The sequence below is a fragment of the Diadema setosum genome, chromosome 9 (assembly GCF_964275005.1).
Source record: "Diadema setosum chromosome 9, eeDiaSeto1, whole genome shotgun sequence".
Classification (NCBI taxonomy): domain Eukaryota; kingdom Metazoa; phylum Echinodermata; class Echinoidea; order Diadematoida; family Diadematidae; genus Diadema; species Diadema setosum.
In genome coordinates, this window is record NC_092693.1 from 22,146,707 (window position 1) to 22,163,764 (window position 17,058).

The window sequence follows — 17,058 nt, forward strand, 5'->3', positions numbered from 1 at the left end:
TTAAATCACCCTCAAAAAGATCCCTTTTAAGTGCTTGAAAAAGCATCATGCGGACTTTGTTTAAAGTCCCTACCGGGATGGGGTAGGGGTTGAACACTTTTTTTCAGAAATTAGGGGCGCAATTTTCGTGCTTGCCCCGGGCGCCGTTTTCCCTAGATACGCCACTGTTTGCAGCCCAATTCGAAAATGCCCAGAGACAGCTAGTAACCAAATAACCTACTATAATTTAATAGATAAGAAATAATCATTCCAGTATGTATCTTAGTGTGCACAGTAAGACAGATCAAATCAAATAGGAAAACATCTGAGCACTAAGCCTGAGGTCTGAATTTGCACTCAACTTCTTCCAATGGCTAACGGATGTTTAATTTTTGAATTTCACTGACCTCCAAATTTCACAAAGAAAACCTTCTTAGCATGATGGTTAATATGACATTTGACTGATATTGGAGATGTTTGCGAATCGGATCTACTACCTTTAATATTATTAATCTAAAATGATTATTTGAAAGTTCGGAAATGCTGGAAATATCCTACCACAAGGAGGCAAAATATAAATGGTTCACATTTACAATTCATTTTGTTTTAAAAATTTTCTTATTTATTTTCGTTTTTGACAAACTCGCATACCAGGCTTCAGGCCTGCTAACGCGGGTAATACAATAGAAAAAATAAAAGTTAAAACAACACCAGGAAAATCACTATTCTCAATTTTGCGGCGCGCTACGCGCGCAGAGTCTCGAACACAATTATTAAACTTTGCAACTTCCTGGCAAAATGAGTTTTTACTATTTCCTAGATGAAATACCGTAACGCGATTGCATGCAACAGACAAAAATACAAATTTCCTCGAGACTTTAAAACGTCATTAAAACAGTCAAAATTCACAATTTGCGGCGCGCTTCGCGCGCAAATTCTTATACAACTTTTGTAGTTCGGTCGTCCAAAGAAAAAAAAAAAAAATATATATATATATACATATAATAGCGTGTGTGTGTGTGTGTGTGTGTGTGTCATCATTGGTATTGGTACCGAAGGTCCGTTTTTTTAGTGACCGCACCCCCCCTTGAAAAATCCTGGCTACGGGCCTGCGTTCCATTTTACGCTTAAAATTTTCTTCCATAGATTTTCTGAGATGGGTCCGCAATTTACAAAACTCTGCTTTTCAGTGGGTCTGTCTCCATTTTTCACGTGCAACAAGATTGACCTGCAATCCTATATGGATATAAGCAATTGTCAATTGTCATTTGTGTTGACAATGTGTACCGTATCATCAATGTAATTTCTTTGTTTTGAGTTCTGTTGAATATTGAAATGAATGGAATCGGGAATAATTGATATTGTCTCCATGAACGTATACCAACGATATCACTGCGGGAAAGGAGAGAGAACACTGTAAAAACATCGGTGTTAGATTTAACACCACGGATGTTAAAATCTAACACCGATCAAGTGTCAATATAGATGACCACACCCACAGGTGTAGAAAGTATGTTGTGATGGTGTTGAAAAGTGTTCACCTGGCACTTGATGGTGTTAATTTGACACTGCAGCTGGTGATATTTTTGACACTGTGGTGGTGTTAATTCAACAATGACACCGCATGGTGCTAATTTGATATTGCTGGTGTTAATGTCAATGGTATAACACCCGCCCAGCTTCAATAGGAGACCACACCAACTGGTGATATTTTGGTGAAAAAAAAAGTAGTTTATCGGAAAATTCTTGATCGTCTTGTTGAAGTTCAAAATCAACAAGAAAAACAGTAACTAAGAAACTATTCAAAAAACAATTTCATATTTTGAAGTGACACCCGGAGGTGTTGATCTAACACCACAAATGAGCCCCGAAAATTTAACACCAGCTCGGTGTTTCATATCTAACACCGGACTTTTTGCAGTGAAGTAAGGCGGTCAGACAGACAGGGTATAGAGAGGGAGAGAGAAATCAAGGGAGAGAGATAGAGGAAGGGGAGGTTCTTCATCTTATTAAAAGTCTTATTTACCTTTGGGAGCAGTGATTGGAAAAAACGTTCAGGATATCACTTTTGATGCATATGTGTCAGTCACTTGTATCACAAAACATCCTACCGTATAAAATTTTTGCAATAAAGCCTAAAATATAAGGAGATTGATTATCACTAGTTTTCTCATCAAACCATAACTGTAGACAGTTTAGTCTGGAATCATTTGCATTATAACTATTGTTCACATTTTGTATATTTAACAATACTTACATCGATTATACTGGTTCAAACTTTTACATTAGTTGTTTCTATCCCTAACTCACATATAGAGCTATTTTGAAGCATTGATGCTGGGTTTTTGTTTCATCTGAAAATGGTAAATCATGCCTTTAAGACCGATATACTATTTATAGCTATACCTTCCGATTTAGAAGTGTTTATGAGTGAACAGAAAATAGCAACTAAGTGTAAGACAGACAATGAAGTTGGAAAGTCTGATGCAAGTTCATCACCATTCGAGTGGTTTGTATCACTTATATACTTGTTTTGTTTCCTGGTTTCAATAAGCAAGGCTTTTGTATCCGACATTGCATTTCCATTGTCAGGAAGAATGACCCAGTTAATGTTCGGCTTTCTGGTTTGGTTCGATTGGTTTTTGAGCAATGAAAATTACGATAGATGTACGGGTAAGAGTTTAGCGCTCATCCAGCATGAGACAAGCCTATAAGCCAGTTCGCGGAGTTCCACTTTGCGCATGATCAGAAAAGAGGTCAGCCGTACCAACAGGCATGTTGGTTTTTAAATTCACTGGAGTAGGCATCTGTGATGTAATGATTATTCATGCATAATCCTTGTAAATGCTGCTTGCCAGCACATCCACGTGGTACCTTACAGCAAAAGTGGTATTTGGCAATATCAATAGAAAGAGATTGTTTATACATTCAATGCAAAATAATGAAATGGATGCTTTCCTAAGTGTTGATTGACGGATCATTTTGGTCATCTGGTCTCCACAAGTTCATTCTTTGTTTGAACAGGATTGATGAATCCCATACTTATTGTTACGTAAAGCTTATGCATTATGTCACTCTGAAAACGAGTGAAGTGCCACTAACCGACTGAGAAAAAAAAAAATCATTCGTTCCAATGTGCCCATGAGCTAACTCCGAACTGGCTTATATAGCAGAGATGACCCTAGGACTTTATAGCAAATGTCTTTATACGCTGTAAAAACATCGGTGTTAGATTTAACACCATGGGTGTTAAATCTAACACCGATCAATCTTCAATAGAGGACCACACCCACAGGTGTAGAAAATGTATTGTGACGGTGTTAAAAAGTGTTCACCTGGCACTTCGTGGTGTTAATTTGACACTGTAGTTGGTGATATTTTTGACACTGCGCTAGAGTTAATTCATTAATGACACCGCATGGTGTTGATTTGATATTGGTGGTGTTAATTTCAATGGTGCAACACCCGTCCAGCTTCAGTAGGAGACCACACCAACTGGTGTTACTGTGGTGTAAATGTGTTTACACATTTTTTTTCAAAAATCAAGTACTTTATCGGAAAATTCTTCATCGTCTTGTTGAAGTTCAGAATTAACAAGAAATTCAGTAACTAAGAAACTATCAAAAAAACAATTTTATATTTTGAAATGACACGCGGAGGTGTTACTCTAACACCATGAATGAGCACCGGAAATTTAAAATCAGCTCGGTGTTTCATATTCAACACCGGACTTTTTGCAGTGTAGGGTAGTTTATAAAGACAACAAGCTGTTGTAGAAATGTCGACACACTCAATACTACATAGTTCTTAACATTATTATTGTCGTTAGGCGCATAGAATGTTATCACCATATTCGGGATTTCAGCAGGAAGTAGGCCTATACAATACATTATTACTGCCAGAAACATTAGAGAGTAAGTAAAGGTGCAATTGCATCACTTTCAAGTTGAGCTGGACAATGCTGGATGAGTGAGGTAGAGTGCTGTAATAGGGCGAGGATCATCCAATCTTTAAGACATTAATGTTAATTGATGCATTCAAACGACAGATGCTCTCTTCAAATCGGCGATAAATGACTGCTTACCTACTATACTTCTGGTGAGTGAACCAAAAAAAAAAAGCGAAAACTGTTAGAAAAACCTGCATTAATGAAAACTAGTATTGATACAATCATCTATGTAGTATAACGAATAAAGTATCGATATCATAATTATTGTGTTTAAGACTAAATACAAAATACAGAGGGGTTGGTTGTTGTTGCTGTCTCTTTGGTTGTCAAAGTTACAGTCGAGAAGGATAAAGATGTACCACTGTATTCAAGGTATTTTCATGTTAATTAACAGTGATATCAAAACTCAATAAGTCCCCTGTTTCGTCCTCTCTCGCTCACACACTGTCTTCTCCCACCTTTTTTTTTTTCTTAATGAGGTTTTACAATGTGGCTGAAACTCGCATTATGTAGAGTTTGCTGGGCAAATACCCACAACTAGTTGTTGTTTCCTGACTACTGCCCGAAATAGGCCTACTGTAATTGCAGCGTACGTTAATAATGGCAAACCTTGTGTATATTAGCGCCCCCTGTCTATTGCGAGTTCCTTATTAATTCGAGGCCTTGAACATCATTATTATCAATAATCTGTCCATCTGACCATATACCATGTACATCATGACTGATGTACAGGCAAACATGCCAATTGAAGAATGGTGTAAAAACAGATCTGGTATATGATTTGTGTCATATTATTATGGTATATGACTGACATGGGGTAAATGTGTCAGTGCTTTAGTTCAAACACTGGCACATAATACCACTTCTCCATTGCGCTTTCGTCCACTTATAATTTAATCGCACATTAATAAAATCTGATCGCGTAGTTATCTACCTTATGTCCTTTATGTATTGCAACAATGTCATGAGCATGGATTAACATTTGAATTGTCTTTTGCCAGGTAAATGAATTCAAATCATTATTCATGTGGTAAATAAAAGCTAAAGATATTCGACATACTGATGAGCGTATACGTTTCGTTTCATTCTTTTCAACAATTTTAGCAACATGAAATCTTACGGTTCTTTTTTCCTAACTATATCTTTTTTCCTAACTGTATCATACCAGTTATCAACGACAAAATGAATAAGATATCTATTTCAATTGTACAAAGCAACAAACAGTCATTACAATAATAATTATGATTTTACTGTGCTTTCACTGCATTTTAAGTGGCTAGTGAAGATAAAGGCAGTTCAGGGATATATGGGAGATTATGAAGTTTAGTCAGTTTACAGAAACCATTATCGACTTTAATTTACGAAAAAAAAAAGCAAATATAAATTTTTATGGTTACAGAGTACATCGCAATAGCAATGTCTGTCAGGTTGAATTCGTTGCAGCGGTCGTTAAAGGGATTATAGTTTTGATTGGGACCTAACTTCAGGTTTCTAACATTTTTTTTTTTTTTTTGGTAAGATAATGAGAAACCTTTGTGAAAGAACATAAATCCAAGAGAAATTCAACGTTTATTTGATAAAAGATTGGTTTTGAAATTGCCGAGATATCCAACATAGAGCGATCCTAATAAAAGATGGGACTCACCTTTTATTACAATCACTTTGTTTTTCTTTGTTTTTGGATGTCTCAGCCATTCCGAAACCGATTTTCAAATTCCTTCTAGAATTATATGGTTTCATAAGTGGTTTCTTGATATCTCGCAAGAAGTTAAAAGCCCATTTCTCATCTCCAACAATACTATGAAGTATGCAGGCATCGGTGTGACACACAGAAATACAAGTAAAGAGTTTATGGAAACCAAAGAGTGGTTGAACACTACACTGTTGTTGTTGTTTTTTTTTTTTTTTCATAGACGTCGTCAGGCAGAGGCTTACAAAAAGGTGACGCTTTCATATCGCGATGAATTTAGTTCAACCTCCCACTCACTGTGTGCAATTTGCATGATACAAACATTATTTCACTGTATGAAACAGAAAAGGGCCATTCACGCGATCAGAAACAACACATACTAATTCTCAAAAAGGTTTTCAACATAACACTAGAAAACAACAAAAACAAATCTGTCTATAAATATGTGTGTGTGTAATAGAGAGAGAGAGAGGGAGGGAGAGAGAGTATTGTGTACGTATATTAATATGTATTTATACATATGCAATATACAATACTCTTGGTGCACGCAAGTTGTTTGCGATCATGACGGTGATGCTTCGCTCTTGCCTCTGTGAATCTGATATCTGAGCGTTCCGGGTTTCCATGGCAACCGACCATGGTCCACCGTGGAATGAGCCGTCAAGGCGAGCGGGGAGCGTGTTTGGCTTTTAATTGCGATCAAATATGCGTCCGTGATCGTATGAAAGCATATGTCTTTTTTTTCTCCCTTTTTTTTTCAGCTGCTTTAGCTATAGTCGAGCAAAATGGACGCTCGGTACTGTGGTTACAGCTGCTTCAATACACTGACACACCACACACGCGTATTTATGAGTCTCATCTTTGCAAAGGTGTCTGAGAGTTAACTTAGAGACGCATGCAGGCTGCCCGAATTAAGGTTCAAGTAAAGCTCAACGCAGCCATTTTGACGTGATGTTCTGATTCAAGCATTTACTGCACGTCCCCAAGGGTTTCGAACAAGGACCAATATTGAGCACAGTGGTGGATTCTGGACTCCAATCCAGCTGATGGAAGACTGGTGTGGTATTGGGGGAAACAGGTGCTAATCATGATATCTCTGGGATGATGCAGAACATAGGGGCGCATGATAAGAAACGACCGACAAAAATTAATTCTTCATCATTCAAGTAGGAGATCATAATATTAATGTTCTAATTTTTCTCTTGATGAATGCTTGCATGCTAGATAAGACTGCGTAAGAGCCTGAGAATGAATGGGTTGGTCTACATAGCAGTTCTGCTGTTGGGTTTTGTCGACAAACCAGCAAGCGGCAGCACAGGAACGAGTAAGTATAGACAAATACAGGTAACATTATTTATGTCGATGTTTTAACGTCGTCACACTCTTAACCTACTTCATACAGAAATATGGTGCATCACGTGCAAAATCTACAGAGGTTTCAGAATATCGTAGGAGACATGATAAAAGATAATCGCAAAAATGAGCAATATTTTCATGATCCTTCTTTCGTCAATCTTAAGAATTTATTGTATCTTTTATAACGTTATCTCATGGTTTATGTCGCAATCGCATGGATTATTTCCCATTTCTCTATCTTACCTTCGAGTTCATGAGCACCTGTTTATTTTACTTTTTTTCTATTTTAATGTAGTATTATTGTTATCATCATTATCTTTACTATCATTATTGAAGATATATATATATACTATATATATGTATATATATATATATATATAATTCATTTATCTATTTTTTTTTTAAAAGGCGCTATCTTCAGTTACAAGCACAAACGCGAGGTAAAACTTGCTTTAATCTGATATTTTCCCTGCGTGCCAATACATGCAGTACTGACGTTTGCTCAGTCATAAATTAATGGGACATTATTATCTTGACTTCAGCTATAAAGTACCCTCCTTCCGGTCTGTCTACACTGAGCGACGAAGGAATGCTATTTCGTCCTAGTTGCTTGTAGTAACGCTGATATATTGCTTCGAACATAGAATAAACAAAGTAACAAGATATAGATAGGGGGAAATCGGATTTAAACGTTGATGTTAATCTACGCGGAGTGCGCAATATCATTTTTTTTTTGAGTGATTAACATGAGTAATGGGATTTCGTCCAAAGATACAAACAATATCGCCATATTACCAAACACTTACTGCACTAACAAAATAAACAACCCCCTAAAAAAATATCTTTTCCACAAACGTGCTATGAAGGAAACGCAATATTATTAGAAGATTGATCTGTTGTTGTTGTTTTCTTTTGTAAGAGAACGTTGACAGATGGATAATCCGATCATTAAGTTGTTGTTTTAGAAAGTACAACAAAAACGAATGAATACAAGAAAATGAATACATGAATATCTTTGTCATTCTTCAATCAAATTTCAACACAATCCCCAATTTAAGCATTTCACGGTCTCTGTTAAAGTATCCATTACCAGTTTCATAAAATCTATATGAAATATACCATATAGGAATATATTAATGTTACATTTTCTGGAGAAGATGAAAACATGATATGAATGATGATGATAATGATGATGATGATAGGAAGAACAATAGTGAGAATAAGAAGAGGAGGAGGAGGAGGAGGAGGAGAAATGATAACAATACTACCAATGATAAATCATAATGCTAAAATAGCAATGAGAACAAGCAGAAGGAGAGAAAGAAATCAACGCAAAAAGAAGGAGAGATCACATCTGTACATTTATTTGATTTTTCTGTAAACATCATGTGCCCTGTGCCCCGTCAGACCCTTGAGCCTTTGTATTCTTGGTCAACTATACTTCTTCGATCCACTTAAAAGTATATGTTGTCCTCATTGTGATCATGGTGATACTACAATGAGAATCGGGTTTCTAAATTTGTATGCACGTATTATGACCGATACCAATATTCAATCAGTCATTCATTTAATTCATTAAGAGATTTAGTTTCTACTTTTTTCAATGTTTATATCATATTATTTACTTTCAATTAGTCATCAAAGGCTCCATCTCAGGAAGCGAAAATGTGTGGAAAAAGGAGTACAAGGCAGAGTCTACACGACAAACATGACAAAGCAAATGAACAAAGTTAACTGCGTTACGCTTTTGTTACGACCCAAGACACATTATGATGCTATAACGTACAACAGTAAAAAGACTCACAGCACTCAAGATACATTGCATGTATAAGCTTAAGTTACGCTCACAAGGAGGTTATTTAGCAAAGGAGAAAAAGATCTTTCATTTCTCCATAGTATATTCTACGCCGATAATGATACAATCGTTGTGTGTTAGTTTCACAAGGTATTCATAACGATCGCATTCATAATGGCCATATAATGATCATTTTCGTCGTGATGAACATGTTGCTTTCTTAGTTCGTTAATGAAGTGTTATATTTTTTCCATTATTCTCTCAGGATGGTTCCATAGCTTACAAGCCAAGCTTTTTAGTAGACCCCTCCACTTCCGTAATTCATACTACAAGCAGTCTATGATTGAATTTCTAATATTGTATTTCGTTTGTTTTGTTCTATTTTATATAATTTTCTCATAAATGGCTAATAAACAATGCGTTTTGTGTTGCTGATGAGAATTTAAAAAAAAATCAATTAAAAAAATAACAATTAATAATGATATCGATGTCGGGTTCTGTGTGCAGTCGTCTTCACGGACTTCTGCGACACAAGTCTCCAGAAGGAGGACGCCAGTTTCGTCACGACGTCGGCCGACGAATCTGCCAACATCACCGGGCCGGTTGACTGTCTCATCGTTGTCCAGGCTCTCAAATCGAACCAGCAACTCGCCGTCGACTTCGTGGAGCCGTTCATGATCGAGGGTATGTCCTTTGAAAGGCCCGCCTCGTCCGCGATTCATGGGGCTCCATCACGATGTCAAAAAATGTAGGCCATGCCACTCGACCGCTTTTCCTTCTCCAAGATTTTTGACCTGCCACAGCCCTCAAACGTCACATTATCAGAGTCAGGTGTATTCTTTGACAGGACGATAGCCTCCTATGATCAATTTCAGTACATATACTTTCAAATTTTGGGTGATAACATTCTTTGATTATGTCCAGTAGGGATTTTGGCTTGCAACTTGGGCAACACACGTCCATTTCACCATTTAAAAAAAAAAATCTTTTTCCAATGCCTCCGTTATCAAAGTGTTCATCAAGAAACTCATTGGAGCTGCATTTACCATGTTGACTAAAAATATAGGTTTTACATGATTTTGTTTCACCAGCAACTGAGAAAAGGAGAAATGATAACGCTGATATTTACGCGAAGAAAATCGATTGGTACATTTTATTTCTACCAAGCCAAAATTTCTCCTTGACGCACCAACATCAAAAAGAGACCCTTACAAAACATATGTATTTCATCTTGCATAAGCGGACAATAACAGTTAGATAAACATAACAGCACTCGATATCTACTCAAATCAAATTATTTTATATTATTTGATATGCTTTCCTGGAGGGCAAGGAGTGATGAATAATACCAACGACATTAAAAAGGAGTTGAGACGTTGTGAATTTGTCACTAATTTATCGTGTGACTGCTTTCTTTTTCTATTGGTCTATCTCAGTACAGATCAAAATCTTACAAAAAGATGCGATCTCACTCACGGAGGCTAATAGCTAAAAAAAAGTATCTGAAACTTTATGTTTTCTCCCATGATTGGCAATTCGCTCATTTTGTAGAATATAGGCTTAATATGTCAAAAGTTTAATGTGACCCCCTCCAACCCCCCCCCAAAAAAAAACCACACAAAACACAAAACAAAAAACAAATATGCAAGAAAAAATATTTATAAACATTAATAGCACATAGCTCTGTATCAAGGGAATTATAGATACGTCCTTCCCTAAGTTAAACTTGTGGAAAATCTTGTTCATGCAAGATCCTGCTGCGGTCCATGTAGATGAATATAGATACAAAAATGCGGTTGATTTATGAATTTTGACCTGATTATCGGCTATGTTGACCGGTAATTGAAACAAGGGAGTTTGAAGACAGCTTCCTGAGGCTGTCTTGCAGAAGGTGTTATCTTTCCTGTGGCTTAGTTTGTAAGTCGATGCTCCGAAGAGAAACGTTAGTGCATGACTTTAATTCAAGCCGCTCGGGAATGGTATTAATTGCCCTGAAATGCGGCGTGTCACTCTTTCTGTCCGATCTCCTAGTCTTGGTCACTGAAGTATATCCTTTCTGACTCAATCATTCTGTAGTCAGATTGACAAAGAGGAACCGAGCATAAAAGGTCCCGACCATCATTTTCACACGAGGTGGCTCAGTGGATAATGTTCGGACTCGAAGTCGTCACGGAGTGAGGTCCCTGGTTCGATCCCCTGCCTGCAGCGGCTGTGGCCCTATAGGCAAGACACTCTGTCATCATTGCATATAGTTCTTCGGAAGGAATTTGTATCCTTCCGTCCGTCCCATGGTAGCTTCTTCATAAACATTTTAGTGCTTCCTGAAGTGGTCACGTATATACTACAGCGTGGCCGGTACAAGAGATTTGCGCATTACAAAAATTCAGCGACGTATATCAATACTACTGAAACTAGCCTGCCTTTAAAACACAATTTATAGCGACGTTGATAATCACTAAATTGCTCACGTGCTCATGAAGTCGGGTATATAGAGAAGAATACAAAACGGCCCAACTAAAGTTAAGAGGAAGGATATGGTCACGTGGAAGGGGAAGAAAACAACATATCCATGTAAAGTGATAATCTTGGTTCTAACTCCTTTGACAAGTCAGAATCCAGGAGGTGGGAAGACAACTGAAATCCCTCAATCCGTCCGCATGCCTAGAATAAGTACCTACAGCTTTTTGATAACTCAAACCTATTCATCGATATTGTTATTCAAACAGATGACGAGAACAACCCCGCCCTACCTGACGGACAAGGGTGTCGTCGGTCGTCGCTCATTATCTGGGACGGGGACGATCTCGAGAGCGACGACTTGATCGGTCGGTACTGTGGCTCCGACGTCCCGTCCAGCTTCGAGTCCAGCGGCCAGTTTCTTACTCTGTATTTTCTCCTCAACGACTCGGCGACGGCGCAATTTACGTTGCTGTATTCATCCTTCGATAATGGTACGAGCCCGTGATGCAGTATGTAAGTGTGTGTGTGTGTGTGGGGGGGGGGGGTATCTTTTTAGCTTGCCGGAGTCAAAGGTGCAAGTGCACTTTTGCTATCATTCATCGTCCGTCGAAAGTCGTCCGTCGTAGGTAAACTTTCTTAAAAACATTTTCAGCGTCTTCTTGTAAACCCCACGACAGATTTTCACCAAACTTGGCAGGTAGAATCCCTAGGACGATAGGATCTCAATTTGTACAAATGGGCACCATGCCCTCCTCCCCCATAGTTAGTGCTATTATTATGAGTAAGTAGGGTCTATGTGACTCCACAGTTTCATATTATGTGTTCATGGGTTGTTGTTGTTGTTGTTGTGTTGTTGTTGTTCTTGGTGTTGTTGTCGTCGTCGTCGTTTTTGTTGTCGTCGTCGCTGTTGTTGTTTAAGGGAGATCAGGGTGCAAATTTATGACAATTTTCACAGTTTCATCTTTTCATCATTTGGCAGGTATTCTATACTGTCGCTATGGATTATTATATTTGTATAAATGGGCATCGTATAACATCCCACTTGGGAGCTCCCAAAACCTCTTTTCTTGTGCCTTATGGCCTTTATCTGTCGTTCATGGAAAGGTTTTCTTCTTTTTTTCAGTCATAGTCGTGCAAGAGGCAGCTATCCCTCCCAAACAACCCCAGTGCCACTCAGAGTTCATGATTATCATTCATTAATGACCGTCTGCTTATGACATGCTTGCGTTTACCATGGATACATCCGACATTTTGCTGAGGAGGTTTAATCCTTTATGACTTCCTCTATTTATGCTAGCAAAGTTTGCAGACAATATAAATTGCCAACGCGGGTATGAAAAGCGCACGTACATCATTATAAGTCTGACGGACAAAGAGTATGATACAAAGTAGAGCATGATTATTCTGTTCACAGTTACCCCAGTCATTCGTCTCATATCTATCCTGTAGCAAATAAATTGTTTGAGTCTGTTGCCGAAACATGAGTACACGAGAGACACGAGCTGATGTCATTCGTTGTTATGATTGCTGAAAGCAAAGTTATTATGAAGCAAAATGTCTGACAGAATTCGGATTTTGTTGAATAAATATGCTGATATTACTCCCATATTCTAAATGACCGTTATCAGAACAGTGTGAACACGGAGGAGGCTGTTCCAGATAAATAAGACATCTTATTCCGTATTATTAATCATCGTCATCGTATAATGATTATGATTAGTATGATGATGAGGGGAATTACCATGATCGTTATCACCATAATAGTGATAATAACCATCACTTTCATTAGTAGTAGTAAATACATGTACTATAGCAGTAGAAGCTTTAATACTAGTCATAATAGTAGTAGTAATAGTAGTATTCGTAGTCGTAGTAGTAGCAGTCGCAGGTGAGTAACATTTAAGTAGTTGTGTAGTAGTAGTAGTAGTAGTAGCAGTGATAGTAGTAGTAGTAGTATTTGTATTATTATTATTATTAGTAGTAGTAGTAGTAGTAGTAGTAGTAGTAGTAGCAGTTGTATCGTAGTAGTAGAAGTGTCGTCACCATCATCATCATCACGTTATCATCACCTTTATCATCATTATCATTCATCATCTTGCAGGTGTGTGTGATGACGAGGTGACGGAATTAAGATGCAACAACGGACGATGTGTCCCCCGATCCGTGCGATGCGACACGGCTAATAACTGTGGTGACAATTCAGATCAGTTCATTGATGCACCTGCCTATTGTCCAGGTCGGTCTTTTGATTTTTGGTGGAAGGAAGATAATCCATATACGGTACAATGTAAAGCACTATATACATACTATGTATATAGTAACACAAAACGGTAAACACAGATTACGTTACATATCAAAGACTGATGAGCAGGCAATGTTGTTCACTTGCAAGTTAAAATTTTCTGGGGAAAGAACTGCAGACAATGATTATTTATTAGTATCTACTCATTATCAATTTTTAGTTGTATCTCTTTTCAAACAGACAGAACAGAAGGCATTGTGTCTTGTATTGTATTCATGAAGCATCAAGTATCTCCTTTAACCCTATAAAGCCCAAGCTATTTTGACCCCTTCCAGGCCCAAGGGGGGGGGGGGCACATTGTGCCCCCCCCCCCTATATAACTTCTTTATTATATGATGTATGACCGTCATATTTGGCACATGGGTAGAGCAACTCATACTCTACAAGACCCAACATTTGAAATTTCCCAAGGTCATCCACTGAGGGCGCTATTAACCAAAATACAAAGAAATACATAGGAAATACACTAAAATCATGTTTTTTCTTTTTATTTCTTTATCCCAAGTATATGTGTTTTTATTTCATAACAATCATTTTCATATTTACCACAAAGGAAAAGCAAGTCAACCTTCACTATTTGTTACTGTTGAAATTTATCAAGGTCAACATGTGGGGGCGCTATTCAATACAATATAAAGAAATATATGAAACCTATGATGTATTGCTTGGAATGGGTACATATGAAGGGTTTGTTTGCAAAAACCGATAAGTCCATTTTTGAAGATTTTGAAGACGATCTCTGTCATAAAGTACAAAATAATACCTCTTAAATGATATATTGGTCACTACATATAAAGGTATATTTTTTAAGTTATGGTCAAAAGAAGCAAAAAATTTCTTATTATTCTCTTTATTTTTCTTGACCTTTAATCGCAAATATCTCCATTTGGCAAATATGGACTTATCGGTTTTTGCAAACAAACTCTTCATATATTGGTATCATATTCCATATTTCCAAAATATTGAAATTTTGAGTTTGCAGATTGATAATATGATGAAGAAATGATATTACAGGCAAAGCTTGTGTGAAGATAACACAAAATAAAAGGGTAGTCTTTGGAAAATGCTGTATTTTCGATTATTTCTATTATGTCTATTATTTGATGCCTATGTCATATAAAAAATAAAGGAAATAATAAGAAGACCATTTCAGGTTAATTCACAACCATAATAACTTCACATTTTGGTCCTTCAGCAAATAATAGCCAAGAAAACCCCCATTTCATCCATTATTATATTGTTAACTGAAATTTGAACAGAAAATCATGCAAAATCTGACGAACATGGTTGTCAGTTTACGGTTGACATGGCAACCAGCAATATCGAACATAGCTAAATTATATATCAAAATGTTCGCAATAAGATTTTAGGAAAAGTCACCAAATTTGGTTGAAATCGAGTAAAAGGTGTAGGAGTGGCAAACGAAAAGATGGTAGGGGGGCACAATGTGCCCCCCCCTTGGGCTTTATAGGGTTAACCCTAAAGGGGCCGGGCTTTTTTGGCTATACTCAGACCGGGGGGGGGGGGGGGGGGGGATGGATTCCGCCCCCCCCCCCCCCCCCCGAGATCTCGGCCATCGGAGGTGCGATCGCGATGAAATTTTGCATGCGTGAGACCCGCGTCATAATCTACAAGATTGTGTCATAAGATTTTTTGAAACAATCAATTTCTAATTTTAATTAATTAATTATGGAAATTAAGCTCAAGGTGATATTTTAGCCTAATTAAAAGCATTGAGAGTCAAATTTTTGATCTGTAAATCTGTTTTAGCATATTCAACAATTGTACATCACAAAAGCTTCCAAAACTCATTTCAATTCTTATGTATTTTATTGTTTTCAGAATTTCTTATGTATTTCTTTGTTTTTCAACTTTTGTTTTTTCTTTGTTTTTTCATCGGAAATTGTCACTGACCACTTTTCTACCATAATTAGCACAAAATTAATCAATGAAAGTGATTAATTGTAAAAATAATCAGGTTTTTATGACTTTCATGACAGAGCACTGTTTTCCATAGGAAATGTACACAAAATCACAAAATTTTGCCCGTTTTGGGGCGACATTCCGTTACAAAAATGGGCGTGGCTTCGCAAAGGTATGCGCGGACGTTGCAAATTTGGTCTCAAAAGTTGCGCGAGACTTGAACGAAGAAAGTCAAGAAGCCTCGCGACGAGGCCTTCTCGCGTTACAGAATTATAGCGCGAAACGTCGAGGGGGGGGGGGGGGCGGGTTCCGCCACCCCCCCCCCCCCGGCCCTTTCAGGGTTAACCAATGAGAAATTGGTTGAAAGGCCTAATCCTACTGTCTTAATACTGGACTGAATAGCTCGAACAAATCATCCACTACAACTGCTACAAATTATTTATGTTGTCAGTCGTCTATGAACACCTTTTCGCCGTCCGTGTTTCCCTATTATTATTATTATTGTTATTATTATTATTATTATTATTATTATTATTATTATTATTATTATTATTATCATTATTATTATTATTATTATTATTATTATCATTATCATCATCATCATCATCATCATCATTAATGTGAGCATGGAGGTACAAAGAAAGACCTTTTCTACCTCCATGATATGAGTAAATGTGGTAATGTTATCATATTTGATTATCATGAGCACTGTGTACAAAAAAAACGTAATCATTTGATAATAGACTACTGCTATCAGCGCCGTCATCGTCTCTGTTAATTCCAGACACTGATCAGACCGTGGCGCAGTCGTACCTCCCACTGTGGGTGATCATGGCCGTACTGGGTGCCATCCTCCTCGCTCTGTTCCTCTACTGGTTGCTATGGAGACCGGGATACCTGATCTGGAGGCTTGGGTGTTGCCGGAATCTCTGGCACGGGTGCTGCCGGGACTTAAGGGCGAAGTGCTGTTGTCGCTCGCTCAATTACAGCAAACAATCAGGCAACCGTGCTCGTGGGAGGAACAAGGATGGTGAACCTTCCGGAGAGGAGGACGCTGACGAAGACGACGATGATGTCGACGGGGATGCTGGATGTCTCTGCTGCGGTTGTTGCGGTGCAAGGAGTCGTCGAGGGCGACGAAAGAGAGAGCTAGCGGACTCGACGTCGAGTTTGGCACCGTTCGCCCATCCGGGTCTCTACAAGGAAGGTCTAATACTACCTCCCGATGCCGGAGACCGTCCGATACTACACCGAGAGGGGCTGATGCTTCCATCGGACAAAGGAGAGCGGCCGAAGCTCCGGCGAGAGGGGCTGATCCTTCCGCCCGATACCACCCGGCCTGTTCTCTATCGGGAAGGCGTTATGGTCCCCGAGTACGATCACCGTCCCCAGCTGTACAAAGAAGACGCCATTCTGCCGCACGCCGAGACTAAGCCACCTTCTTGGGGTATCTACCATGAAGACACCATCGTACCGCCACCATCCACCTTAACACCCCCAACGCTGGGCGAGGTGCCGAAAACACAACGTCGGGTGTACGACTACCAGGTGGACTGGGATGGCGGCCATGCCCGGGAAGCGAGATGAAGGCAACCTGCCAACAA

The 17,058-nt window shown here is 38.4% G+C and overlaps 1 protein-coding gene across 1 annotated transcript; it reads left to right on the forward strand.

Moving 5' to 3' along the window:
• Positions 1-6,866: 6,866 nt before the first annotated feature.
• On the forward strand, positions 6,867-17,041 carry LOC140233240 (uncharacterized). Its single transcript, XM_072313351.1, has 5 exons — positions 6,867-6,942; positions 9,277-9,453; positions 11,496-11,720; positions 13,331-13,465; positions 16,239-17,041. Exons 1-5 carry the CDS (start codon positions 6,867-6,869, stop codon positions 17,039-17,041), a joined length of 1,416 nt encoding a protein of 471 aa, XP_072169452.1.
• Positions 17,042-17,058: the final 17 nt, after the last annotated feature.